At 39.0% G+C, this 27,104-nt stretch overlaps 3 protein-coding genes across 3 annotated transcripts; 2 read left to right on the top strand and 1 right to left on the bottom strand.

Annotated features, from left to right (window-relative positions):
• The first annotated feature begins 234 nt into the window (after positions 1-234).
• adgrl4 (adhesion G protein-coupled receptor L4) lies at positions 235-9,572 on the top strand. Its single transcript, XM_030784114.1, has 16 exons — positions 235-281; positions 707-853; positions 1,406-1,555; positions 1,756-1,902; positions 2,141-2,211; positions 4,421-4,594; positions 5,063-5,246; positions 5,474-5,590; positions 5,931-6,130; positions 6,502-6,681; positions 7,076-7,279; positions 7,535-7,755; positions 7,852-7,918; positions 8,363-8,454; positions 8,664-8,832; positions 9,073-9,572. Exons 1-16 carry the CDS (start codon positions 236-238, stop codon positions 9,133-9,135), a joined length of 2,232 nt encoding a protein of 743 aa, XP_030639974.1. The 5' UTR covers position 235; the 3' UTR covers positions 9,136-9,572.
• A 1,425-nt stretch (positions 9,573-10,997) lies between these two features.
• Positions 10,998-19,740, top strand: vtg3 (vitellogenin 3, phosvitinless). The gene is given in 28 exon segments (XM_030784341.1): positions 10,998-11,037; positions 11,309-11,329; positions 11,549-11,700; positions 11,860-12,111; positions 12,249-12,410; positions 12,564-12,712; positions 12,824-12,974; positions 13,068-13,225; positions 13,327-13,492; positions 13,610-13,735; positions 13,864-14,082; positions 14,430-14,647; positions 14,757-14,854; positions 15,096-15,220; positions 15,315-15,410; positions 15,530-15,649; positions 16,057-16,246; positions 16,361-16,448; positions 16,618-16,803; positions 16,913-17,051; positions 17,120-17,288; positions 17,417-17,526; positions 17,906-17,957; positions 18,048-18,280; positions 18,805-18,950; positions 19,263-19,401; positions 19,502-19,586; positions 19,682-19,740. Coding segments are annotated over 28 exon segments (3,804 nt in total). The 3' UTR covers positions 19,696-19,740.
• Positions 19,741-20,641: 901 nt separating this feature from the next.
• On the bottom strand, positions 20,642-26,586 carry alas2 (aminolevulinate, delta-, synthase 2). The gene is made up of 11 exons (XM_030784581.1): positions 26,526-26,586; positions 25,354-25,518; positions 24,868-25,032; positions 24,051-24,143; positions 23,569-23,791; positions 23,062-23,246; positions 22,496-22,675; positions 22,056-22,220; positions 21,540-21,808; positions 21,131-21,293; positions 20,642-20,975 (listed from the first exon to the last, which is right to left on the bottom strand). Exons 2-11 carry the CDS (start codon positions 25,505-25,507, stop codon positions 20,803-20,805), a joined length of 1,770 nt encoding a protein of 589 aa, XP_030640441.1. The 5' UTR covers positions 25,508-25,518; positions 26,526-26,586; the 3' UTR covers positions 20,642-20,802.
• Between the last annotated feature and the right edge of the window lie 518 nt (positions 26,587-27,104).

Here is a 27,104-nt window from a genome sequence, read left to right as displayed (position 1 = left end):
TCAAGCAATGTATTTCCTCTCAAAAAGACAGGAATGTCATGTTTGCCACAGTATGGTGCAGATTCATCAGACTGAGAAGCGGGTCTCTCTAAGGTCAGGCAGTGTTGGTGTTTGTGATTTTGTAGGAGGACAGGAAGGGCCAGGTTTAGAGAAACAGGAAACCTGATGAGGGGAAATGAAGTACGTCACCAGCCCCTGCAGTTCTGGTAAAAGTCATCCAGTCCCCTTCTGAAGTATGGAGTCTATACTCAAGTCACCGATGAAACTTGTACTTTTAGCAGGTATGTAAACATGTTCCTACACTTATCGTGAAGGTGTGTTAAATATTGAGAAAGCGGTATTTGATAAATTCAGCATTAAATGAATTTCTGCTTTCGCTCCGAGACGAATTATCGTCATCGTCAGTATTTTGAGATTATGATCTCACGCAAGACAGTTTGCTTGTTCACACAAATGATTGGCGTTGGTTATTTTGTACTTTTGAATTGTTTATGAATTAGTTGATAGACCACAGGGAGGAATCGTTTAGTGGATTTCGAACGGATATAATTCATATGAGGAGATTAAACTTTCTGCGAGTCTATTAATACGTCTATAGTAATTCATATGGAAGACTATCATCATCATCATCATCATACTACACAGTTTGGTTTACATTACAAAAAAAAATACTTGTAATACTTTTTTTTCTCCATTTTTCTACAAGCCTGGCTGTCGAGTGTGTTGCATCAATGCAAGTTTTCTGACATCTGCCAATCATGCCATCAAAATGCAACATGCGAAGAGATAAAAGGCAAGCACCTCTGCCACTGTAAACATGGCTTTACCGGTGATGGTCGAACTTACTGCACAGGTAAGAGCAACGGGTAAGGAAAGTGCAGGGGCTTCATTCATAAATAAGAGTAAAATGTGATGAAACTACTTTCAGCTGATGAAAGGATTATTAGAAAATACTAAATGAGAAGGGCTGTATCCAAAAGATCTTGAGCGTTGGAGTCACACTAAGACATTGTGATGATCAAATGTTGATGACTATAAACTTTTAAAAATTTAAAGCGAATTTGGAAGATAATTACATGTATAAGATAAGTGTCACAGGTTGACAAGAAACTTTATTTCTTTAAAGATATTAGATCTCGTGCAAAAAAAAAATAAAAAATTATAATTGGTCGCTGATTCAGTGATTGATTGTAATCACATTCCAAACATCATTAAAGTATTTCACTTTAAAATGCAAACTTTAAATCGTTTAAATATTAGGATTAAATTAATACACATTACTGCAATCATACTGATTTAAGTTGTGACATGGTAGAATCACTCCATTTCCAGATCAATGTTCTCAAATCTCTGTTCAATCATCTCTATAATTCAAAACACGTTTTCAAAACTGTCCTTATTACAGATGATAATGAATGCCAAAATATCACTAAAATCTGCGATGAACACGCCAACTGCACAAACACAGAGGGGAGTTACTACTGCACCTGTTTGTCCGGATACAGATCCACAGGCCAAAAACAATTTCAAACCAATGACGGAACCAAATGCACAGGTATTACCCCATTAGATATTTTTCTGTATTATTAATACAAAAAAAAAACATGAAGTATGCAATAATTTGATAATCATCACATCACGTTTGAAGTATTTAATCGTGTTATAAATGGACTGAAATGATTAACGGATTGTATGTTTCAGTGATACTGTCTTTTGATAATGACAATAATGAATTGTCTCATCTGTGAATTACAGATATTGATGAATGTGAAAATGTGAATTGTGGGCCATTCTCCATTTGTGTGAATACCAACGGGTCTTTTCACTGCACTTGCCAAAGAGACTATATAACAACATCAGGAGTCAAACAATTCCAGCCCAAAAGTGGAATAAGATGCCTGGGTGAGTGTGTTTTAATACACATCCTTGTGAGTCTCTTCTTTTCTGTTTTCATGTGAGCTACAATTTGTAAGATTCTTCTTCCAGAATCTTTTTCCCCCTTTACTCTGGAAAGAAGAAAGAATATAATTCACGAGCGGAGTATCGCTACGTAGGTGTTGTGACACAGCGAAATCACTTCAGTGAAACTGCTTGACATATAAATGACAGGTGTTCTTTTTTTTTTGTTTGTTTGTTTCAGAGAACCCAAAGAAAGACTGCCATTTCAGCAAAGAGTGTATTGTACACACAATGAATTCTACACTCAGACATGTGAGTTTTTTACCTCCTGACTAACCATTCTCACCATGGTCTGGGACTATTTTACATTGACAAGATAATGATAAAGATAAAACTAGAGGTGAAAGAAGATTCTCAGCTGTAGGCGCAGTAGCACTTCTCCACAATGAATAATGTAAAAACATCTTTTAGTGAAAGCAGAGGGAGGGGGGGGGCACTCGATGACATGGATATATGTAGTTTGAACTTGTTTGTGAATTTGAAAAACAGAAAAGTTTAAAGGAACTGTTTGGATCTAGTGCGCTCGTGTTAAAGTTTAAAATATGTAAATTTATCCAGATACAAAATGGTCGAAGAGAATTCACCATTCCTGCTGTGAATGTCTCTACAGTCACGGAGCGTGTAAGAGGAAAAAAAAAAAAAAAAGAAAGAGAGAAAGAAAGAAAAGAAGCAAACCTGTGCTCCTTCTAACTGGGTTTTCCCCTCATACATAGCAGCTTTCAAGTCATACATATGTAATAAATCTGAAAGAGTGGCATTACTAGATTTGCCAATCAAGATAAACCAGTGAATGAATCTGACTGACTGTTTTTGACATTTGTGACAGGTCAAAGACTTTTCCCATGCATAAAAATGAAAGCAGAAATATCTTTTAAGACCTATCTTGAGCTTTGTAAATTTTTCAAATTCACCTTTTGGGGAATGTTATGTAAACACAACTTTTTTTTTTTCCCCCTATTCATGGACCTCAGCTGCTATCAAGATCGTAAGAACGTTCAACATTGTTAGCTGACCTTTCAAAGGTTCTGCAAAGGTTCTGCAAAGCAGGGTCCCGTGTAGACACACAGGAGCAGTGAATTTTGGAAATAGCCCAAGTCCTAGACAAAAGCTAAGGCACTAAACATGCAAACAGGGGGAATCAAACTGTATTTTAGAGATATATCCTGTGCATCTACTGGTCTGTGGTACCATATATAATTACAGAGAACTAAAATGGTCCTTTAAAGTGTGATGAGGGCTAACCTTAACCGTAAAGGCTGCTGGAAAATTCCTCACAGTAAGTCACCTTTTGTTTTTGGCACTTTAAGTGTTGTAACTCCCTCTCACCATGGCCATTGCAGCCTCTCCCAAAGAACTATCCCCTCGGGACAGAGAGGCCAAAAGCAGGAAAGTGTGGGAGTTGTGTTATCAGCTTAAGTAAGTGGATGGTGCTCTCTGGTGGTTCGCTAACGTCATATCTGTCAGGGTTAAAACATGCAGACTAATGTAGCGTGACACCCTTTCTGCTGATTGCTTTCTTGGTGCATTTTTTTGATTTGCTTATCAGTACATTGGTTTGGGTAGATGCCAAATTTAAAACAATGTAATTGCAAACCAACAACTACTTTAAAAGTAATAAATTAATCAGCAAAGGCCACTGAGGGTTTCTCCTTTTTATAATTCTGTTCCCTGGGAGATGGTTCCAGAGGAATATACAGTACTTGAAAGGAATCCATTTTGCATTCAGATGTGGACACAGACCTTTCAAAAGGACGCACTGTCACATCACTACTGTTCTCTCAGTATGAGCTTTCAGCAGGACATGCTAACACCCACGCAGTTGCTTGCATAACAGCCGGATTTTGCTATTAACAGGAACACAGGCCTGATCAGTGTCATGTCATGTCAGGGCAGTATAAGTGACACGATAAAGGGGGGAAAAAAAGCTTAGCAAGTGGAAAGTTGTGAGTTTAAATCCAGAGTGAAGCAGCTCTCTACTGTGCTGGCGTGCCCTCAAACGAGGCAATTAATCTGAATGCAGCTCCAGAAATGTGTGGCCAATGACTTAGATAGTAACTGTATGTTAGACTGAGTAAGGCAGTTATTTAATTAGGTTTATGACAATATCAGATTTTTATAATGCATCAGCAGTTTGTTTTGGTTTTTGTTTTTTTTGGGGGAATGTTTGTTTGTTTGGTTTTTTTTTGGGGGGGGGGTTTGTAAATGAAATCTGCTAGCTGAAAGAATAAATGCTTCATAGATATCCTCTTTCTCTTTTTCTCACAAAATCTCTACCTCTTTGATTAGAATATTAGACAATGATGTGATTCAGAAAATGATAAAATGATACGGAAGCTCACATTTCTTCAGTGAGGGCTACGATTTCCCTCCTCTCCGTTCTCATGTAAGAGTCTGCACAATTCTATGATTACGCCTCCACACGTTTGATTTCAAATGTTCAATCTTTGTCTCGTTTTTGTAGATCATTAATCTGACAAATCCACACAAGCGGCTGGAAGAGATAAGAGAACAAACATCAGGGGACCTTGCTCCTGTCGAAGTCATCTCGTACATCGAAGCCCTGTCAATTTCATCCCTAAGTTTTGGCAATGGATCTGATATTCACAAAAAGGGTTTCATTAATGAAACTATTGTGGTAATTGGTTTTTTGGGTTTTGTTGGGGGTTTTTTTATTCTCACCCAACCAGCATTGATGTAAATGTTGAGAGGCTGGGTGTTGAAATATGTGAAATATATCAAAAGAAAATAATGATTCAATAATGATGATCCCGAATTGACCAGTTTTCTAACCACTCCAATTTGATCTATAAGCAGTCCATTCAGAAAACTCTCTCTGTGACTTGTCTCATTAAGTTAAATGCAAAAAGCAAAATGTCTGACTTATTGTAAAATTCAGTCAGAATGGAACTTCTTGTTCCCTTAATTGTCTATAGTCTATATTTTGATGGACTAAAGCATTACATGTTTACCTTAATCATGGAGATACGGTTATCTATTAATCTCCCTTAACAGTGGCTCATTGTACACATATACAGATACATACATACATACATAAATTACCAGGACCAAAAGTTGTTTATGGGTTCTCTCACTTTGGTTGTAGAATTTGGTCAAATCTGTAAACAATCTCGTGGAAAAGGAAGAACTGGTTTCGTGGAAAAAGATGAGGGAGGATTTGCGGGAGCAGGCCATTACTAAACTCTTACACACAGCTGAGAAAGCCACTTTGGTCCTGTCCCAAAACTACAAACACAACACTGAAATGGATGTGAAAGAAGGGGATGTGGGTAAGCCCCTACTGAGATAGATATTGTACATACTGATGTCTCACGTGTCTACGGAAACTCAGTATTTAAGACAACTCGATGAAAATTCGTACCTACTAAGATGGAGACGGTATAAATGCTGAGATGTCTCATGCCCCAGCCCTTTTTTTCCCCAATGTTACATATGGCATTTTCCTGCTCAAACTTGATTGTTAGATACAATACATTTTTATCCTCTTTGAATGCAGAGATGAAACTTTACGTATTTGATCCTCATGAAACAAAGAAATCGAATGTCACTGCTGCACTGGAGGGAGATTTGATTTCATTGACTCCAAAGGTTAAAAAGGAGGAAAGTACTAACGGTAAGTGTCTAAAACTACAAGGTGACAAACTGAATTGCCTTTTTTTCATTTAATTTAGAATCCACTGAATCTATGTGCACAAACAATTACCAAAACACCAATCTACAAATGCATGTACTTTCGCAATATTTAAGCAAATGCACTTATCTACCAAATTCTAAAGAAAAATTTTTAACATGTTTAGTTGACATTGACAGTGTTTTTTATGTTAACAAATGTTTTGCTGATGGAAATAATAGATCTATTAAGAGTGCAATGGCAGTGTTTCAGCCAGCATACTCATTCTTGAAAACAGTCTGAATGGGGTAGTGTGTACATAACCATCTGTATTCTCCATTAGGGAGTGTCTCCATTGTATTCCTGCGTTATCACAGCCTTGGCGAGCTGCTGAAACCCAGCATTGACCCCGGGGTGACAGACTACTCCCGCTATGCAGCGACAGGGGAAATTACAGTGAACTCTCAAGTTATAGCAGCTGCCATCAAACCTCCAAACCTCTATCCACTTGATCATGTGACATTTATTCTGAAACACACTGAGGTACAGTGTGTGTGTGTGTGTGTGTGTGTGTGTGTGCGTGTGTGTGTGTGTGGCAAAGTATTTTTCTCTCCCCTTTTCTCTCTCTCTCTCTCTTTCTTTCTCTGCTTGTGTGTGAATGTATATTTTTGCATACTCCATCAAAGAACATATTGTGCAATAGACTGAAACTGTTTTGTTCAGTGTGGTTGCACATCCAAACTCAGGCATGTCATTGTTATAGGTTTACAAAGTAATGTCCCCCTCAGAAAAAAAAACATCACAGAAAACTCTGTTAATAACATTAATGTTATGAATCCTTATCTCCTTGTGATTCCTGAGAAAACATTTCCGTCACCTGATTTTTAAAATATTGTTTCCTCTTATTTCTAAAGGCAATTGACCCAGAAATAGACATGACAAAATGTGCATTCTGGGAGTACTCTGAACACAGTATGAGAGGTCACTGGGCGATGGAAGGATGTGAACGCTCTCACGTGAACAGCACTCACACCACATGCACCTGTAGCCACCTCACACATTTTGCCATTCTTATGTCTTCTGGTCGAGCCAACGTAAGTTTGCCTAATTCACATAAAGACCACAGAGGGTTTCATAAAAGTCTGCAATATAAAAACACTTCGCTCCTTTTTTTTTTATAATTAGCATGTAATATCCGTCTGATTATATTTAATCTTTAGTTAAATTGTACACTATTAATTTCACCTTATTTCAACTACTATATTGGTTAGTAATGCTGTCTTACATGTCATTTCTATTGCAGAGGCATGCATAATATTCAAGCTCCACATATCAGTATATACCTACACAAAAATTACTTTGCACACTATATACTTATTTATTGCAGACCATGACATAACAGTTTATGAGGGTACCTAACGATTGACTGTGTTTGTCTGAGACACTAACGCTCTGTATTTGGTGTATTTGTTTGGTGTGTTTCTTTAGCTTGTGGCTCACCACATTGTCCTGACTAGAATCACTCAGCTGGGCATGGTGATTTCCATCATCTGTTTGTCCATGTGTATATTCACATTCTGGTTCTTTAGCGACATCCAGAGCACCAGAACCACTATTCACAAGAATCTCTGCTGCAGTCTCTTCATGGCAGAGTTCATCTTTCTGGTGGGAATTAATATGTACAACCACAAGGTGAGCGAGTTAGCAGAGTGATCCTAAGCTTTGCGCTGTTGTCTATTGTCCAGTCCTATGCAGTTGTTGTTGTTGTTGTTGTTGTCTGCTGATCTTTTAGTCTTTATTTTTGTTTGTTTGTTTGTTTGTATGTTTGCTTGTTTTTCAGCTATTCAGAGTTCACTATTGTCACTGTCGGGTTTGAGCGATTTGAATACGTTTTTTTGTGGATTCGGCTCGTTATTTTGACGAATAATCTTTACCTTTCTCTTTTAGCTGTTTTGCTCCATCGTAGCCGGGCTCCTGCACTACTTCTTTTTAGCTGCTTTCGCCTGGATGTGTATCGAGGGCATTCACCTGTATTTGATTGTTGTTGGTGTCATGTACAACAAAGGTTTTCTGCATCGTAATTTTTACATCTTCGGATATGGAAGCCCTGCTGTGGTTGTTGGAATATCTGCAGCTCTTGGCTACAAGTATTACGGTACCAGTAATGCGTAAGTACTATCAACAGTTTTATTATCTACTATATGAAGGAACAGATCTGTTAAATATAAGTTTTTATAACAGAATTCATTTTAATATTTCAAAAGGTGTTGGTTGAGCACAGAGAACAATTTCATCTGGAGTTTCATTGGACCTGCTTGTCTGATAATTCTGGTAGGAAATACTTGCAATTTTCATATCTGCTAAATCTTCCAACAAAATGACATTTTCATCTCATTTAAGACATCCAAACAGTGACGCTCGCAGGAGAGCATCAGAGTTCAACAGGTCGAATCAGTTCCATAAAAAATTACCTAGCTACTATCCCTCACCCTAACACAACCCATAATCATAACCATTATTCTTTTATCTCATACAAACTTGATATTTGCACAAATAGCATCTGAAAGATCATAAGAACTGCATTACATGTGGATGATTGTCCACGCATTGATATTTGATGCTTATTTCATGAGACTATATATTTACGTTTAACTGCATGATTTATTTAGTTACAGTATTGTAACAAATTCGGTAGACTCATGAGCGGAATTCTTCATGCGTGCACTTATATTTCTCCCACTGAATCAATGTTGTGTTATTGTACTGTTTTCTCAGGTCAACTTGCTGTCTTTTGTGGTGATAATCTATAAAGTCTATCGCCACACAGCAGTGAAGAAGCCTGAAATCAGTCACTATGAAAATATCAGGTAAAAACTGCTGATATCTGTTCTATTCTCTTATTTTACTTTTGGGTATATTAGTGTTACATCCACAAAGTTTTCGATACAGCAAGTGGGAACTTGCTTGGACTTCATGTCATGCCTAACTTTGATTAGAATTAGATTGTGATTCCGATGATGCGATTCTGTGACATTATAACGGGAAAAAAAAGCACAATAAAGTTGATTTCTTTCAGGTCATGTGCACGGGGAGCCCTTGCCCTTTTGTTTCTTCTCGGCGCCACCTGGACATTTGGCATGGGCCACATTCTCAATGAGACCACTCTCTCGGCCTATCTCTTCACTTTCGCTAACGCCTTCCAAGGAATGTTCATCTTTATCTTCCTCTGTGTTTTGTCCAGAAAGGTAAGTCTGTTAGGAAGAATGGAACAACAACCCCCCCCCCCACCCCCCCCCGCTCCCCCACAAAAATCACTTGAAAACTTTGTTTTTATCACTTCCAAAATGTAAGCGATTTCTAAATATGAAAGAAATGCAACTTCACATTCTATTGCAGCAATCTGATATAGTGAGGGGGGAAAATCACTTGAGTGGCATATCTGTTGATCACTTACGTCAACTGTGCTATTCTCTACCCTTTGACAGGTCCAAGAGGAGTACTACAGATTGTTCAAGAACATTCCTTGTTGTTTTGAGTGTCTTAGATGAGGACTATAGTTCCACTCACTGACTACCACTGGGGATCTTTTATACAAATACACCTTGTAAATAAATATTCATTCAGTGAACAATGATCAAAAAAATAACACAAAAAATGGAAGCATGCTTTACAAAAACTAGCAAAAACAGCATATTTTATATCTAAAATATTTATTTTCAAGAAAACAATTAACTATTTACTGTGTGAGTTCACTGTTAGTGCTTTTTGTAATAGAAAAAAAAAATCATGAATATATATTTGTACTGTGACTCTTTTCAAAATTTTTATTTTTTTTTTTTGCTTCCATTTTTATGTTTTGCTGCAATAAAAACGCAATAGGTAGGACTTACTGAGTATGAATAACTAATAAAAACAACTACCCAAAAAATGCAGACGTAGATGGAAAAAAAATGCTAAGAAAATGTTTTGTTTAGAAGTGTATATGTTAAGACCGCTATTCATAGAGAATATAAACCAGTTAATAAAAGTACATCCCTGGACAACACCGTTCTGCTCAAGGTCATTTTATTTTCTCACTATGTTGTCAGACATGTTGAAGAAAAAAAAAAAAACAGCTTCACTTCACATAAACCATCTACAAATTAGTCTGGCTACACATTGTTTTCAAACTATGGGGAGTTTCATCAACTCAAGACATAAAATATACGCCTGACTACAGCAAAACAGTGGAGGTGCTGTGGGGAGGTCTTTGTTGTTTTCATTGGTCTTAACGCTACTGCCTAAACACAGCAGACAGTGTCTGTTTGCCTTTTCTTTTTTTTTTCTTTTTGGAGGAGTGTCAGAACTGTAGAAAGCATTCATTACACTCACATGCCACTGAAAAATGACGGATGAAATATTATTTTTGTCTGTTCTCTTCAACTGTACTTATGCAATTCTGCTCTGAACAAAGGCATAACCTTTGGGGTTTTGTTTTCTGCTTGTCAGTTTGGTGGCGGTCATTAAAGATAATACAAGACAAATTATCAAGTTTAAAACTTACCAAGTGAAACTTTGCCTTTTTCCTCGTAGTCTTGTATGAAAATCAGAAAATGATCTGTTCCATAATGGTAAATGTCATGTTGGCATCTCTCTGTTTATTTTTCACTGAGTGTGCCCTTTTTCCAGGTCTGACTGACATTGTCATTGGTCATGTTGATCTCCCTCACACCTTTGCCCTCTACGCCATCATATTATGTCAATATATTCCCCTCTCTCAAGGGATCCACTATAACAGTACTCGATTCAATTCTAAATCTGGAGCTGGTGTTTAAAGAATATTAAGTCTAAGGGCTTTAAGAAAAATGGAAGAATTAATCATTACAGAATTTTGAAAAGTAGTTAGCTTCATTGGGCAGTGGTGTGATATTGCCTGCACTGTTGTGGTTGGAATTATTCTCTACAGAGGGTATACACAATACATAAATCCTGCTGGAATTTGTTTTTACTGGCCTCTACATGTCTGATTGGCTGAGTAATGTACATGCTTGTTCCAGAACTAGACATCAGCTTTTGATCATGTGGTGAGGGCCAAAAGCAGCAGGAGTCCAGTCCTCGAGGGCAGTGGTGCCGTAAAGGGGGTGGAGGGTTAGGATGATTCCAAGGGCCCAGCACTGACAGGGGGGCCCTCATAGAAACCATTATAGAAATCATTCTTATTGGGGGGCCCAATATTGTATTCTGTCATAGGGTCCAAAATTTCGAGTGGCGCCCCTGCTCGAGGGCCAGACTTAAACACCAGTTTAGGATTCTGTACTGGGTCATCTTACCCTACCAAATAAACCAGATAAGGCCAGGGTACACCGTACAGGTACAAAGCCCTCATATAAAAGCCACGGCCTGATCTCCTGGTCTCACTCCAGTACTCACCATGAAGGGGCTTATGCTCTGTCTCCTTGCAGCCTTGGCTGGTAAGTTAATGCACTGTCAAAAAAAAAAAAAAAAGCATTCTTAAAAGAATAGGGAAATTTGAACATTTTTTCAAAACAAAAGCCTGACTTAAATGTTGGGTTTAAAAGGACCAAATAACTGAGTTAACAATATTACTCCAAAAAAAAAAAAAAAAGTTGTGAAGAAGTTGGTTTAGTATAAATAAAAACATGTATTTTCAATACATACAGAACTAGAGAAAAGCAATGGAATCAAAATTGCTGATTAAAATCTTTTTTTTTTTTTTTAAAGCATGCCAGAGCACCACTTATGGTGAGTAACTTCATCATTATAGTATAAATTCTATATCATTTCAGAACACATTTAGGACCATATGGACTGTGTTTCTACGTTAAAAATATGTTGTTTGAGTGCTTCCCTTGAATTGATATGTCACTTGAAAGTGACATATCAATTTAAAGGCTGTTACTGTTTTAAGGTTTTTAAAGGCTATTTTTTTATATTCTACCATCTTCACAATATTAATTTCAGAGCCAACCCTGAGCCCTAAAAAAGCCTACGAGTATAAATATGAAGGAGTCATTAATATTGGACGAGAGATGCCAGATTTGGCTGAGGCCGGAGTGAAAATTTCCTGTACCTTTAAAATCAAAGGAATGTCGGCAGAAACGTTTCTTCTCCAGGCACGTAATTCACTTACTGCACGAACAAGAACATTTTCTTGTATTTCTGCATTCTAAAAATTACTCTCTGTAAATTTTAAGCGAGGTCAATACAGAGCACATTTTTGTCAGAGGCACATTTAAAATCCATAACTGATGATAATTATGTTTTCTCCAAAGATCTCAGATTTGGCCTTTGCGGAGTTCAATGGTGTACCTGGGAAGAGCACATTCAACGTTTCTCCTGCTCTCACCAAAAGGTTGGCTGCTGAGCTGACCAAACCCTTCATATTTCAGTTTGTTAAAGGAAAAGTAATTGATATTCGTGCCCCAGCTGATGTCCCTGACACAATAGTCAACATCGTAAGAGGAATTCTCGGGTTTCTGCAAATCACTATCAAGGCCAGCCAAAGAATTTATGAAATCGTGGAGGTATGCAACCCGAAACAAAATTCTTAAATGTTTGAATATAACGGACTGTATACTGGCATTGAACACAAATTTCAGGTATCTGCACCAAGCTTGTTAAAAAAAAAAAAAAAAATTATTTCACCTCTATTTGTACACAGCTTGGAGTTCATGGTGTATGCCCAAGCACCTATGCTATTGAGGAGATTGCAAACTCCAAGGACTTACTGGTAACCCAAGTTGTGGATATCAATAACTGTAAGGAGAAAGCTGCCTTGACCACAGGAATAGCACTTGCTGTGCCAAATAAAATCAGCAAGCAGGTTTGTCTTTTCGCCAGTAGTACACCGACATTTGAAAACATATACCTAAATCCTATTTTCATCAACCCTTTAAAAATCAGACATTCACTTTAACATAAAGCAATAGCATTCAAATAAAACTACTCGCTGAAGGAAATTATCTTTGTCCTCTAGAGAGGTGACAATACTGTTGCTATCATGAAGTCCAGCTACACAGTGAAATCAACAGAACATGGAGGCTTGATTACAAAGGCTTATACCATGGAACACCAATACTTCTCTCCATTCAATGTGAAGGGAGGGAGCAGCAAGATGCGTGCAATGTAAGACGTATGGGTTATAAAAATGATCATATTTCACTAAATTATAAGCTGTTTCATTGTAATAATAATGGATAGACCCTTTATATAAGTTCGTCTCTACTTTGTTTTCAGACGAGACATTGAGCTTATCCGAGTAACGGACACCTCTGAAACCCATTTCACTGGACATGTGCAGAGCAAGGGGGATTTGGTTTACAAGTTTGGGACGGAGCTGAAGCAAATTCCACTACTGTTGAGGAAAGTCGACAATCCAGTTCCCAAGGTAGAGATGGATTCTGGATGACTACATTATTATAAAAGACAAAAACTGTGTGATTGCTCTGTGTTGCCCTTACCGACTACACACCCTTCTCAGATTGCAGAATTGATCCAACGCATGGCTAAAGCCAACAGTTATCAGGTTGACACCGCAACAACTGAAGACGGTCTCGAGCTGTGCCTTCTGCTCCGTATGACAACACTCAATGATCTGGAAGATCTTTGGAAGCAGCTTGCAGGAAATGATGAGCACAGGTATTTGCATCGGTTTGATTTGAGTTGATCTGAAAAAGTTTCGAGACTGACATTCGCTGTACACAATTGTCTCATGCCTCTCTCGCTTTTCTCATCGTCAGGAGGTGGTTTTTGGATTCCATCATTGAAGTAACAGACGAGCGGGTCATTAAATTCCTCTTAAACAGATTTAGAGCTGGAGTTCTGAGTCCAAATGAGGCTGGTCAGACTTTACTGATGGCGATAAACCACTTAACTGTTAGCACCACGCTAGTCGAAATGGCTCAGGTGAGATAGCATGTGGGAGATCGTTCACAGAGAGCTCCGTTTGTTTTAATACGTGCAATTTCATGTGCTGCTTAAAGTCTTTGCCAGCTCTAACAACAAATTAACTTCATTCCTCAGGAGTTTCTGACAATACCGTTCAGCAGGTCACACCCGATACTGTGGAACACTGTTGCTTTGGCATATGGTTCTTTGGTATACAAACTGTGCGCCTACGTTGAGTCATGCCCCGTGCCCGCAGTACAGGTAATGTATGACAACATGCACGAGATGTATGTTACTTGAGCATGTCTGCAATTACGTGAAGTTGGCTGTAAAATGTAAATGGAGTTAAGATGCATGGATTTATCCTATTACGCGTTCATCTTTGATAGCCGCTGCTTGATATGGCTGCAAACGGGCTTGCCAAAAACAGTATGGACGACATGGTTATCGCTCTAAAGGCCATTGGAAATGCAGGCCATCCTTCAAGTATCAAGACTATTATTAAGTTCCTCCCTGGTATCTCTCCTCAAGCTGATAACCTTCCCACCAGGGTGCACAGCGCTGCTGTTCAGTCCCTACGCCACATTGCTCAGAGAGAGCCCGTCAAAGTAAGCTTAGCCGCGGTTTCTACATCACTGTTTACAGCTTTTAAACTATATTGGCAACTCAGTCGCAAAACAGTATTTTGGAAACACTTGCAATTGAATACGAATAATTAGAATATTCTTAATTTGCAAGATTTGAGAATTTTGTCTTATTGCTGTATACCTGACGACCATATTGAAATAATATCGTGTATATCTTAAATGACACATTTCATACCCTCCCTATGACAGCAGTGTTTGTTATGGTCATTTGTCACCTATTTGGGCTTTCCAAAATCTTCACACTAGCATAGTGGATTATGAGTGATATGTTTCTAATTTTTTTTTCTCTAAACCCTCTTTTTCTATAGGTTCAGGACATTGTTCTTAGTCTTTTTGTGCAAAAGAACCTACCTTCTGAAATACGTATACTGGCCTTTATGATACTTATGGAGACTAAACCGTCACTAGCATTGGTATCAACAGTCACAGCCTTCCTGCTGAGGGAAACTGATGTCCAAGTGGCCAGTTTCTCTTTCTCATTCGTAAAAGGACTTGCAAAGTCTCGTACCCCGGACAACCACTACCTGTGAGTGTTTGTGTTGGAGAGATATCTTTGTGATCCTGTGTCTTACTGTTGATAAGTCATTATTAACTTTGTACTTTTGTTCCAATATCTTTTTTTTTTTTCACATAAGGTCTACAGCTTGTAACTTCGCATTGAGGATTCTTGAGCCAAAATTGGGTCGTCTTGGTTTCCTTAACAGCAAGGCGATTTATATGGACTGGTTCAGAGGTCAGTTTAATAAAAAACAGTCATATACAGTAGCAGCTATAGGTCAAGCCCTAGCATGTTAGTACGAAAAGCAGATGGAATGAATTAATCATTTTTAGAGGACGTGTGCATGTAGAACATGATGCTTCAAGTAGAAAGTGTTTGCATTCACTAATTATGCTTTCTGTAGGGGGCTTTTTCTAATTCACCAATATGTAGAGTAAAATATGCTAATTATAAGCATACGTGTATAAATTTTCAGATGAGTTTTTGGTTGGAACATCCACTGAATTCTACATGTTAAGAAATGCTGCAGAAGTTATTCCAACAGCAGTCATGACCAAAGGGAGATTTCATTTTATCGGAAGAATATTGCAACTTCTTGAGGTGACTGATATATGATATGCTGATAGTATCCTTTGATTTTGTGTAGCTTTTTACACAAAGGCATATTGATTCAGTCTTTCGCCCGATCACACAGGTCGGATTCCGAGCAGAGGGACTCAAAGACTTGTTCACTCAGGTTGTTGGTGACAAGGAAATTTCTGGTGCTGATGCCAGATCCATCATGAAAATAGTAAGTGATAAGACTTAACGGTTGTACAACCATGAGATAATTATCGATAAAAAAAAAACCTGTTTTATTGTCTTAATGTGTTTCTCCAGATTCATTTCTTTTTGAATATTTATCAACAGCTTACATATCTGCAATCAATCCCAAAAGATAAGACTCTCATATCTGCATATTCAAGGGCTTTTGGACAAGAATGGTTTTATGCAGATTTAAACAGAGACGTCCTTCAGAGTATCATTAAGGTAAGATGTCAAACAGCCTGTAAACCTAATCAGCCAACACCTCCTGCACTATGCCACTGAGTGAGAAATAGTCCAGAGTACATAATGGGAATGTGGCATGTTTGGAGGTCCACACTATTTCTTGTGGATTTGCCTACAAACTGTACTGGTACCCAATTAACACTAGGAGTCGCTGAAGTGCTGTAATGGGCTGATGAGTTTCCAAGAACACAGCTAATTCTGTTATTAGCGAAGCCCAACCCAACTCTGTAAAGTTTTACACTGGAGATTACAGCTTGCATACCGGCTGCAAACATTTTAAAATGTATGTGACATGTATTGCAACATACATGTCGAAGAGCCCCTGTCTAAACACAGTCGGCACTTCCATCTAATTGTCGCTGTACCCTCCTGTTTAATTTCCCCAGGCATTCAGTCCTTCAGCTGGAAAAGAAAGCCCTGTCTGGAAAATGATTGAAGATCTTGGGAAAGGCCTAGCATGGCACTGGACAAAACCGTTATTTGTGTTTGAAACCAGGTTCATTCAGGCAACATGTCTTGGTCTACCAGTCGAAATCAGCAAATATTACTTCACAGTAACAGCAATCACAAATAATGGTAATTGATGGTTATTTAATTATGTGTTTATGTTTGTTTGGCTTGCAGAATATTATTATTATTGTTGCTGTTGTTGTTGTTGCTGTTGTTGTTTCAAACTATTTATCGTTACAGCTAAAGTTGCCATCAATCCACCGATGAAGGAACATCTACGAGAACTTCTCACCTCAGAGGTTACCGTGGAGACAGATGGATACATTGGGTAATTTAAATGTATTGTTTTAAGCAGCAAGTTAGTACTGCAAGTGTCCATATGAGCACATCTGGCACTTCAAACATAGAATATTTATTTAGTAAATCACTACACACTTCAGTCTGGGAGGGGGTTCATTATCTCTCTTGAGTAATTATTTCATTATTTTCCTTTTCAGAGTAACAAAGGATCATTTTGTCTTTCATGGGATAAATACAAATTTTTTTCAGTGCGGGGCTGAGTTTAAGAGCAAGACCAACATCGGTTTTCCATGGAAATTTACACTGAAAACAGATGTGAAAGAAAACAAGTATTCAATTGCTCTGCCTCCCTGCAAGCAAAAAACTGAATTTTTTTCTGTCAAGTATGTTTTGCAGTATTCCCACTCTGAGATTATAATAATAAAGATTTTATGATCATCTCACAAGTGCATATTAAAATAATTACTTGTGGTTGTTTTATTTCTGTTACAGTTTTGATGTGTATGCCGTGTCAAGAAATATCGAAGAGCCAGCGTCTGACAAAATGACTCCAATGATACCAGAACCTAAAGTAACTGATCAAAATTTGCAATTTTCCAAACAAGCTAAATTCACTACTTAACTGAAAGCAGTTGAATGTAGTCCATAACTTGCATATGTTTTTGAGGGTCATTTTTTTTGTGTGTTTTTGTGAAACAGGTTGGAAGCTTAGAGATATATCATCCAAAATCAAAGATGTGTGCTGTAGCAAACCTGTATGGCACCGCAATGTGCGTTGAAGCCGAAGCCAAAAGAGTCCATTACGCTGTCGAATATCCTCTATTCTATTTCTTAGGATACAGTCATTTTGCTTATCGTTTAGAACCAGGTGCGTGCTTTAAAACACATACGCACATATACGCCAACATGTTAACTTACGTTAATGGGTTGATGAATGTGCACGTATACACCAACTTAGACTAATTCAACGTTCGCTTTCTTGTTTTTTCTCCAAAGTAAAGACTGATAAACCTGTGGAGAGAATCCTCTTTGAGCTCAACATGGGCACACGCAGGCACTTACCAAATTTTGAAAAAATGGCGGATATCATAAAAAAGATATTTGAGGTAAGGTTTCTATGGTAAAATAAGATTTCTATCTTATGAGAAGTGGCTTGAAATAATTAGTTAAAAAAACAATTTTGAATCTATGAAGAACGCTAAACTTTTCAGTGGAGATTGAAACCATAGAAGTAATTGACTGTTAATGTCCGTTTTGTCCTCTTTTCTTTAATGAATTGTATCATCATTTGCACATTTCATTGTATGTCGACCTCATTTGATCACTTCCTTTCATTTGTTTAGAAGGCAGAGGGCTTTTTAAACAAAAATGGATTGTCTAACTCAAATGAGACCAGCCCAGTAGTCTCTGTATCTGAGGTATCCACCACAGTCACTTACACTGGTAGATCACTGTCAATTTCTATGATTTATCTGCTTCTTTAAGTGTGAGCACTTCTGTATTGAGACCGTATGTTTGGATTGCTACCTCCCCCAGTGTATGGAACAATCAGAGTTTTCTGTTTCATTCTAAATGACATTTGATGTTGTGTAAATGAGTAACAGGGCAACAATGTGAAACATGCTAGCTTTCTTTCTGTTCTCATTTCAGATCTTTAATTCCGCTCCTGATCGTATGTTCATGATGAAAGCATTGGCTTTTATGACTGGCGCTAAACCGGAAGGGTATGAGGGCACCGCGTATTTTATCCCAGCTGCCCAGAAAAACGAGATGGAGCTGGTTGTCTCTCAGGTCGGTGAGGAGGCCAACTGGAAAATGTGCACAGATGCAAACTTGGATAAGACTCTGAAGGATGCAATGGTAAATTTGAAAGGAGAAATTTGCAGAATTTTATTTATTTTTAATTGTAAAACTGAATGAAGAAAAACAACATGAGTTAGTAATCCAATGAAAACTAACTGGAAAATGAATCTGTTATATATATATATATATATATACACACACACACATAGGGGATAAGACATTTTAAGAAATAACGTCCGTGGCCAGATGTCATAATGAATGCAGTGTTTTTCCTCTTAAATATCTACAAAAGACAAGTACAACAGATATCTACAAAGGATAGCATGTTATTCACTGTAGAGGGAACATTCATTTCACTGCAGCATGAGGTAACAAACAAAGAAACAAACAAACAAACAAACAAATAGTGCAGAAAGAAGGAAAAGGTAGGTAACCATGCAACTGTAAAGAGGAAAACATGTAATGACAAAGTGTCCAGAAATGTGTAAACACTGAAATGTAAGAACTTATACCAAAGCATGGTGTTCTTGAACACACTTTTGCACTGACGTGGGACTAATATTAAAATGTTCACATTTTAGGTGCGTTTGAAGTGGGGGGCAGAGTGCCAGTCCTATGACGTAACTGTCAGAGCTTCCAGGACAGAAGAGTCTGCAGCTAATCCCTCCATTTTCGCCAAGCTCAACTGGGGAAATGTTCCAAAGTACTTAAATAACCTTGGCAAGAGGTGTCTATATCTCAGTTTTATCTATATACATAATATATATATATATATATATATATATATATATATATATATATATTTTTTTTTTTTTTATTACCTGGTCAATCTCACAAAAAAATTCGGTTAGCTAACATGTAATGCATCGCACAGTTCATTCAGCTAACTTCCAAAACTAACATTCGTTCATTTGTTAAGAATGCCCATATCCATCCAGGTGCAAAATAACATATGTGATGTCATCTGTGCCTTGGCTCTGATTCTCAGTAAGATTAAGGATTATATAATGACATTCTAACCTCAGGACTGTCATTTTAGTATTGAAGAGTACATTCCCGGTATATCATTCCTTCTCGGCTTCCGCCAAAAACACGAGGCGAATCCTGCGCGCCAAGTGACAGCGACCGTTGTTGCCACATCTCCAGAGGCCTTTGATATTAAGGTCAAAATGCCCCAGGTAAGGGAGAGCATTTTATCTGTGATGCACACACAGACCGTTCTGCTGTGATGGATGTCAGAAATCGTAACTTCAAAAAATCTTCGTCTTTTCCTGTCAGCTGACGGTATATCGAGAGGGAATCTGTTATCCGTTTCCTGTCGTGAAACCTGGAATTGGAAATCACAGCTTGCTATATTTGGAAGGTTAGTGAGTCTTCCGTGACTAAGATGAGCTTCTGAAAGTTCTTTAATTACATGTTTTACAGACTTCCTCACTGTTAACGTTGTTCATGCTGCAGAAAATGAGCACTAAAATGAAAAGACTTGAAGACACCTGGACGCATGGAAGACAACTGAGAAAAACCAGGCGAAGACAACGAAGGAGCACTGGTCTGAGTGGATCAGGGGAATTTTAAACCCAAACTCCAGCTTCTCTTATTACACATTTGTATGTGTTCATGATTTTTTTTTTTTGTTTGTTTAAAAATAAGACCAATGTTCTGTTTGTTCTTTTAGGACCAATTTCAATTTGTGAAAAGTGAATATTTCCCATACATTAATGTTATGCGGTGTTACAGAGCGGAAGTCTTTAAGTGTATTTGTTACGCAACGGAAGTCTTCATTCAACAGAAATATTAAGCACGGCCCTGAATGAACAAACACTCATCTCATGACCACGATAAATCTAAAATTAAACGCTGTGGGGAAAAATGCTGCTGCACAAACATGCATTGTCTTTCCCAACAGTAATGAAAGGGACAACTCGTTTAGCTAAATACTGAATCCAACCACTTATTATTTTTCTTATCAAATTTGCAGCTTATCAAGTTTGCCGTTTGTCATGATGAAGAGAGAAAAAAGTAATGACAAATTGAGGGTCCGCTGGACAGCTGTTTTATTTGATTTTCATTCACAGTGGGTTGTTAGGAAGTAAATCATTTTCTTTTGCTGTTGCATATCTACAGTACATGAAATATGGGAAGTTGTAAAATCAAACATTACATTAAAATAAATAATTTAATCTAGAATTGTATTGTATGTTTAATTTAAATAATTTATGAAAAAAAAGTGCCCAAGTGCAGGTTTCTCTTTATGAGCTTGCAAAGGGGACACACATTTAAATATAAATAACAAAAAAAAAACAATAAAATGTTTGTTATCGTGTTCAGGTGGCCACTCCATACATTAAAAGTCCACTTTGCATAATTCAACATTGGCTAAAGCAAGCAGATGTAACAACAGCACAAAAAAAAAAAAAAAAAAAAAATTAGCCCCCCAAAAAATAAACAAATAAAGAGAGATTATGCAATGTCAATGGATCTTCCCCGATGACATAATCATTTATTCGCGGAGAGAAATGTTTTGGAATTGGTGCAATTTTGGAAGATTTGGGTGTTCTGTGTCGTCTGGTCATTCCGAATTAGATTGACTGCGCAGCAACAGTGATGTACTTGGGCTCCATATTACCGAAATAAGACCGCTCCCACTCGCTCATGAGGTCAAAGTAGACCGGGCGGTCACAGAACGTGCAGCAGGCAGTGGCTTTGTCGTTGAGTGGGAGCCCCACCTCTTGCCACACTTCCAGAAGCCTCTCTGAGAACAGAAAAAAAAACAGACATTATTAGTAATATGAGTTAATATGTATACAGTACAGAGGGCCTCACGCGGATGTATAGTAAAGAACCATAGTTCTCGATGGTTCTTCTTCCGATCCAAAAACGTTCCTGTGTTACCGTGTTCTCACTCACCTACGAAAAACTCCATCATAACCGGGTTGTGGAACGGAGAGGGAGCGAGACGCAGCAGCTCCTCGCCGCGGGGAACGGTCGGATAATTTATGGCCTGGACGTAGATGTTGTGTCTCTGGAGTAGAATGTCACACACTTTGGAATTTTTCTCTGCATTGCCAACCTAACGTTTAGGATGAAAAAAAAAAAAGAAACAAGTTCTCAACGTATTCTTGGCGCTGTATGATAAAGCCAGTCACCCAAAAGCGGGGGAAGACTGCGTCGGCGCGCGCTCGCGTAGAGCTTGACGCATTAAGTCACAGCAGTTTTGTCTCTTCAACTCTCTGTTCTAAAACAGAGCATTTTTTCAAGAGAGAGAGAGAGAGAGAGAGAGAGAGACAACTCCTCATGAGGTTTCTATTTCTCTTACCCGTATGGGTATGATATGACTGGGGCAACTGATGACAGGCAGGCCAGCATCCAGTAGAAGCTGCCTCATGTGTTTGACGTTTCTCTGGTGGGCCCTGCGTAAAGACTGTCCCTCTGTGCTACGCAAGACACGGACAGACTCCAAAGCCCCGGCCAGGATCATGGGCGGCAGCGAGGTGGTAAATATGAAGCCGGCGGCGTAAGAGCGCACGATGTCGACCAGTGCAGCGCTGCTGGCAATGTAACCTCCGACGCAGCCAAACGCCTTACCTAAAAGCAGAAGAGAGAAATGGTGAACAAAATATGGAAAACACAGGGAAGCTGAAAGGGGGAACTGTCTGCTTTCTGAGGGAAACACGTCATAGAAGCGTAATGGTGAGTTTCCACACAGGGTTTTGAAATGGTTAAAGTGGATATGAATCAACTTCCAGTTACGTTACTCCCTGTCCCCACCTCAGCAGACACACACGCACACACATGAACATGCACACACATGAACACACACACACCTACTCACCCAGTGTTCCAGAGACAATGTCAATCTTGTGCATTACAGAGTCTCTTTCCCCGACACCCGCCCCATGGGCCCCGTACAGGCCGACTGCATGCACCTCATCGACAAAAGTCAACGCTCCGTATCGATGTGCCACGTCGCACAGCTCCTCCAGAGGACAAATCGCTCCTGAGAGACATAAAAGATAGACGGTGCATGGTTTTTGGTTTGGTTTTTTTTGCTTTGTTTGAGCAACTTTGCTTTCAAAAAAATGAGACGCAAACACCCAGGTGACCAAATCACAAATTAAATTTAAAACTCTTGAAAGACTTCAATTCACAGTTCTTGGAAAGGGAAGATTTCAGTAAAACTATAATTGCTCTCTCTCATGTTTTTAACATGAGTATTTTTTTTTTTTTTTTTAAAAAGGAGAAGACTTAGACCGTGTATAATGGATTACTTACCATCCATGGAATGCACGGTCTCAAACGCCACAATTTTGGGCGTTTTGGGGTCGGATCGTTTCAGCAGCTCTTCAAGGTGTCTGGCGTCGTTGTGTCGGAAAATGAAGCGTTTGGCTCCACTGTTCCTGATGCCTTGGATCATGGATGCGTGGTTCCCCATATCTGAGTAGATCTCACATCCTGTTCAGACATAGAGAAAGAGACCATATGCCTGGGTCTTAAGTTATGTTTACAAAGCTGATTGCTCAGGTTCAGAAAGAAAATGTCTTCTTTTATAACCTGTTTTTCTTGGGGGGGGGGGGGGGGGGGGGGGGGGGGGGGGGGGGGGGGGGGGGGGGGGGGGGGGGGGGGGGGGGGGGGGGGGGGGGGGGGGGGGGGGGGGGGGGGGGGGGGGGGGGGGGGGGGGGGGGGGGGGGGGGGGGGGGGGGGGTTGCATCCCAGAATTGGTCTGTTCATTTATCGTAAATAAGCAAAGGAAATTAATTAGGAAATGCGCTCATTTATATTCTAAAGGGTTAGGGTTAGGGTTTGCTTAACTTGGTTCTGAAATGAATTGAACTGGTTACCTGGCAACATTTTTGCCAAAGTGAAGAGGGTAGAGTCATTGGCAACAAAGCAAGATGAGAAGACTAGAGCTGCATCCTTTTGATGCAGAAGGGCCAGCTCCTTCTCCAGGGAAACATGATAATTACTTGTGCCGGAGATGTTCCTGGTGCCACCTGCTCCGGCTCCATGCTTCTCCAGAGCTTCACTGTGAGGACATTATAAATTACACCGGTCAGTAAATTCATTATTCAGTAGTATGTTAAGGGAGTGAAACAAACGAACAGTGCATAAATATACGATAACTCTAAACGTAACTACACTCGGATGACATGTTTCATATTTTGGTGCTTAAAAATGGGCACCAAAATACATTCATTTTCCGTCTTTGGATTATTCTTCTCTCTAAACTGAGAACTCAGGGGTTTTTTTACAGATCCCTGAGAAGCGCCGAATCTCTCTTATCAAGTGAAAGCATAGCGATAGTCAGGTGAATTTATTATTGTAACATATTTCATAACTTTACTAACCGTATGGCCTGAATCACTCGTGGATGACGACTCATTCCGAGGTAATCATTGCTACACCACACAGACACCTGGGGGATTTGGCGTCCGGGAACTGAGTAGTCTTCAGCAAAGGGGAAAACATCTGCGTATCGATTGACTGTCTTAAAGATGCGGTATGTGTGGTCCTTCTTTTTCTCAACAATCTTCTGAGTGAAGAAGTCATCGTAGTCAAAACTGGGGCCCTCTGGAAGTTTAAAGTGTTAAGACAATGAACAAAGAGCAGCCAAAACTTGAGTTTAAACAGCGGAGCTTTAGTTCTATGGTGATTATTTAAATTCCACACCATTTATCGAACTAGAGAAGATTTTCTTTTTTTTATTTTGTGTCGTGGGGCTTCATTAGAATCTAGACTTATCAAAGGTGTAGATGGGATATATTTTTCCATCACACTGAAAAAAAAATTAAAAAGGATCAAAAAAGTTTTAAAAAATGCTTGCACACACCCATATTGTCTCTCAGGTAATGTGTTGGTGAGGGAGACATGAGATCCTGCACACCAGAGTTCTGTTGGCCCCGTGGTAGTGAACTCATCAGCCCTGAATTAAAAGAAAGGATGACAACAAAAATGAAAAACAAGGCAGTGTTTCATACAATCACAGCAGGTATTATGAATTAATTAATTAATGAATGAACGAATGGCAATGAAAGGAAGAAAGAAATATTATAATGTATAATGCCCATTATAGTTCAAAGATTCACTTCTTAGTTTGTACTATGATAAATACAGAAACAACTGAGCAGGGTAGTATTTTAAATCTAGTGAGTTACGGTGCTGATGTAATTCTTCTGAGAATATTCTCGCAATAATTGCATGACCTAATGCTAACACACTAGCTTACACAAGAAGGCCGAACAGATGATTCCTTTTTATCTTTCAAAGCACGGCTTAGTTATACTTCATTATCTCCCTCAGCAGCTGTTCTGACAGCATTTCAGAGAGAGGGCTGGAGAGTTTCTTTTAAAAAAGCTCTACGATATGCGTTTCAGCAGCAGCAAGCTTCCATTTGACTCCTTATCAGATGTGTTTTAAAGTCTCTCTGACCCACTTTCACAAAACCACTGCACCTCTGTTTCTTTATTGTTTGCTTGTTTGTTTGTTTGTTTGTTTGTTTGTTTGTTTGTTGCTTGTTTTGAGTTTTTATGGGTTTTTTGGTGGGGGGTTTTTTTTCTTTGAAGGGGGGCAGACGGGTTGACCAAACATCTGAGACGATAAAACCCAAGTTATTTATCTTTGTTGGTCATTGCAGTTCATTGCATTACCCAAAAGGTCTTTGTCTTCCGACTGGACATCTTCCTGGACCTCGGGGCTAGCTTCCACCATCCCGATCTTGGAGGACACAAATGGACAGCCCTTGGACATGGACAACGGCACCTGGGCGGCAGATCCAGTCAAAGAGCGCTTTGGCTCCTTTAAGGTTAAAGGGCCTACATAAAATGGACAAAAGTGGCTTAGAATACGCTCCCAAGTTGACATTAACATATGACAATACAATATAAGTTGAATATCAATGTTTTGACATATTCCCCTTTAACATGAAAAATTAAATTCACAATCATTCACAATAACGTGTTATAACCACAACCTCTTATCCTCTCCTTAGAAGTATCTACCAGTCTGTTATGTTTACCAGTCTTACAATGATGGAAATTATGTGCTTGCAGGTTAGCAGTGTTTCTCTATAGAATTTAAACTGGTGTTCCTTGCTCTTCAATTAAACCATGAATATGGGCACACTTTAAGCATACCATCAGCGGCCTGAGTCTGGGAGGCTTTGATGGTAATCTGACGGGCGATGATGGGGCATCGGTCAGCCATAGAGAAGAGTGATGCGCCCATTCCCCTTAGTAAAGGTCCAGAAGTAGACTTCAGGAAAGGACAGTGGTGCAAAAAGGCAGACATGGTTTTCGCAGCTGTAAGGGAAGACAGGAGTGTAAAGAGAACAAGAAACATTTAAAAAAAACCATTATGATCTCTCTCTCTCTCTCTCTCTCTCTCACGCACACACACACACGCATGGGCCTCAGTGTTTAAGTGTGGAATTTTTTAAACAAACGGATGCGAACAAAGACGCATCTCTGTGTCAGTATAGAATTCAGTGACGTGTCCTGGTGAACTACTCCCCTAAAACTCCAATACCACGCCTTGAGATTCCTCTTCAAAACTGCGTCCCCATTTAACTGGAAAGACGGGTGTGTCCTTCTTCGAGGGTGATAAACTTTGTTTTATCTCAACCGCACAGGCCCACGCTCCCCGCTGTGCGGTGCTGATGTTTTACAGAAGTACGTCATAGCAAAGATGGTTACGCGATGGTGATTAAAGGTAATGACACTGCATCGAATCGATGAATATGGTCATTAAAATATATACAGATTTCTTCGTTGTGCGGTCAACATTTTTTTCAGTAAAACATTTGTCGCTATTGAGGAGGGACAGTAAATAAGGGTTCCCTTTACAGCTGAAAAATAGTTCGAGAGGTAAAAACTTCTTAGAAATTCAACAAACTTCACTATTGTCTAGTGCATATTTTTAAATGTGTAGAGGCGTAACGGTGTAAAGACGAACTATACCTCTGTGAGGTCAGAAAGACGCTTGTCGATTTCCTGTGGTTTAATCTTGTGGTTTGAGGTAATTCTCTGCTTTGCTTATCAAATTTAAAATCAGATACTGTACTTAAACAATGTCATGTGGCATCGGTGTAGACTGCATTATTAGTTAGGTAAACATTGTACTACTGGGTATTGCAGAGGGGGAAAAGACGAAGAACATAAATTTTTCACTTATTTTCATTTTTAATTTTCATATCCCAAAAGATTTTTCCTTAAACGAGGGGAACCGAGCAGAAAGCGTGACAAAGAACAACTTCCAACCATTAAGCAATAAATGAAGCGATAAACAATGTTTTTAAAAAAAATCTCACCTGTTGACCTGCACTGAGGACGAACTTCTGAACAGCGGTAAAAACAGGCTCGCGCTCTGTGTGAAGCTGTTGCGTTGCCAATTAAGTAAACGACAACCACCCCCCCTCCCGCCCCGACTCTGATCACACCCCCAGGACTGAAATATAGCGTTACAAAGAGAGGCCAAGAGATGTAATGACAAGTGACTAGCCTTCAAATAATAGACTCCTAGACTGCCTTGTAGTAACACTCTTGGAATTGTATTATAGCCTACCTCGAATGATGACAATGGAATGCTTTTGGTTTAAAAAATGCATATGTGTGTGTGTGTGTGTGTGTGTGTATTCCCCATTAACATAATAAAGAATGATCTGTCAATGGTGTGGTATACACGGGTTTTGCAGAGTGCAAAAAAATTCTAATCCTTGTTAGTTTATTACTAAATCAGCATCAATCAACACTTTGGCCACTGTAATCTGTACACACACTCACACACAAAGTATACTACTCAGTTAAAATCAAACAGTTTTTATTTGGTACAATGACTGTGGCACATTGCGTTCAATAAGTGGAATCCCCCCATTACTCTGACATTAAGT

Source organism: Chanos chanos, chromosome 9, assembly GCF_902362185.1.
Source record: "Chanos chanos chromosome 9, fChaCha1.1, whole genome shotgun sequence".
NCBI classification, from domain to species: domain Eukaryota; kingdom Metazoa; phylum Chordata; class Actinopteri; order Gonorynchiformes; family Chanidae; genus Chanos; species Chanos chanos.
The sequence above is the reverse complement of the archived record's forward strand: the minus strand, read 5'-3'. Positions and strand labels throughout refer to the sequence as shown.

Excerpts from the sequence above, each read along its gene's own strand:
- adgrl4 (XM_030784114.1), top strand. The coding sequence starts at position 236 with ATGGAGTCTATACTCAAGTCACCGATGAAACTTGTACTTTTAGCAG. Across the intron at positions 1,903-2,140 it reads AAGTGGAATAAGATGCCTGG|AGAACCCAAAGAAAGACTGC; the intron begins GTGAGTGTGTTT and ends TGTTTGTTTCAG. Across the intron at positions 7,280-7,534 it reads TTAATATGTACAACCACAAG|CTGTTTTGCTCCATCGTAGC; the intron begins GTGAGCGAGTTA and ends TTTCTCTTTTAG.
- alas2 (XM_030784581.1), bottom strand. The coding sequence starts at position 25,507 with ATGTCTGCCTTTTTGCACCACTGTCCTTTCCTGAAGTCTACTTCTGGA. Across the intron at positions 21,809-22,055 it reads CATTGTCTCTGGAACACTGG|GTAAGGCGTTTGGCTGCGTC; the intron begins GTGAGTAGGTGT and ends TTCTGCTTTTAG. Across the intron at positions 21,294-21,539 it reads GTCATATCATACCCATACGG|GTTGGCAATGCAGAGAAAAA; the intron begins GTAAGAGAAATA and ends CCTAAACGTTAG.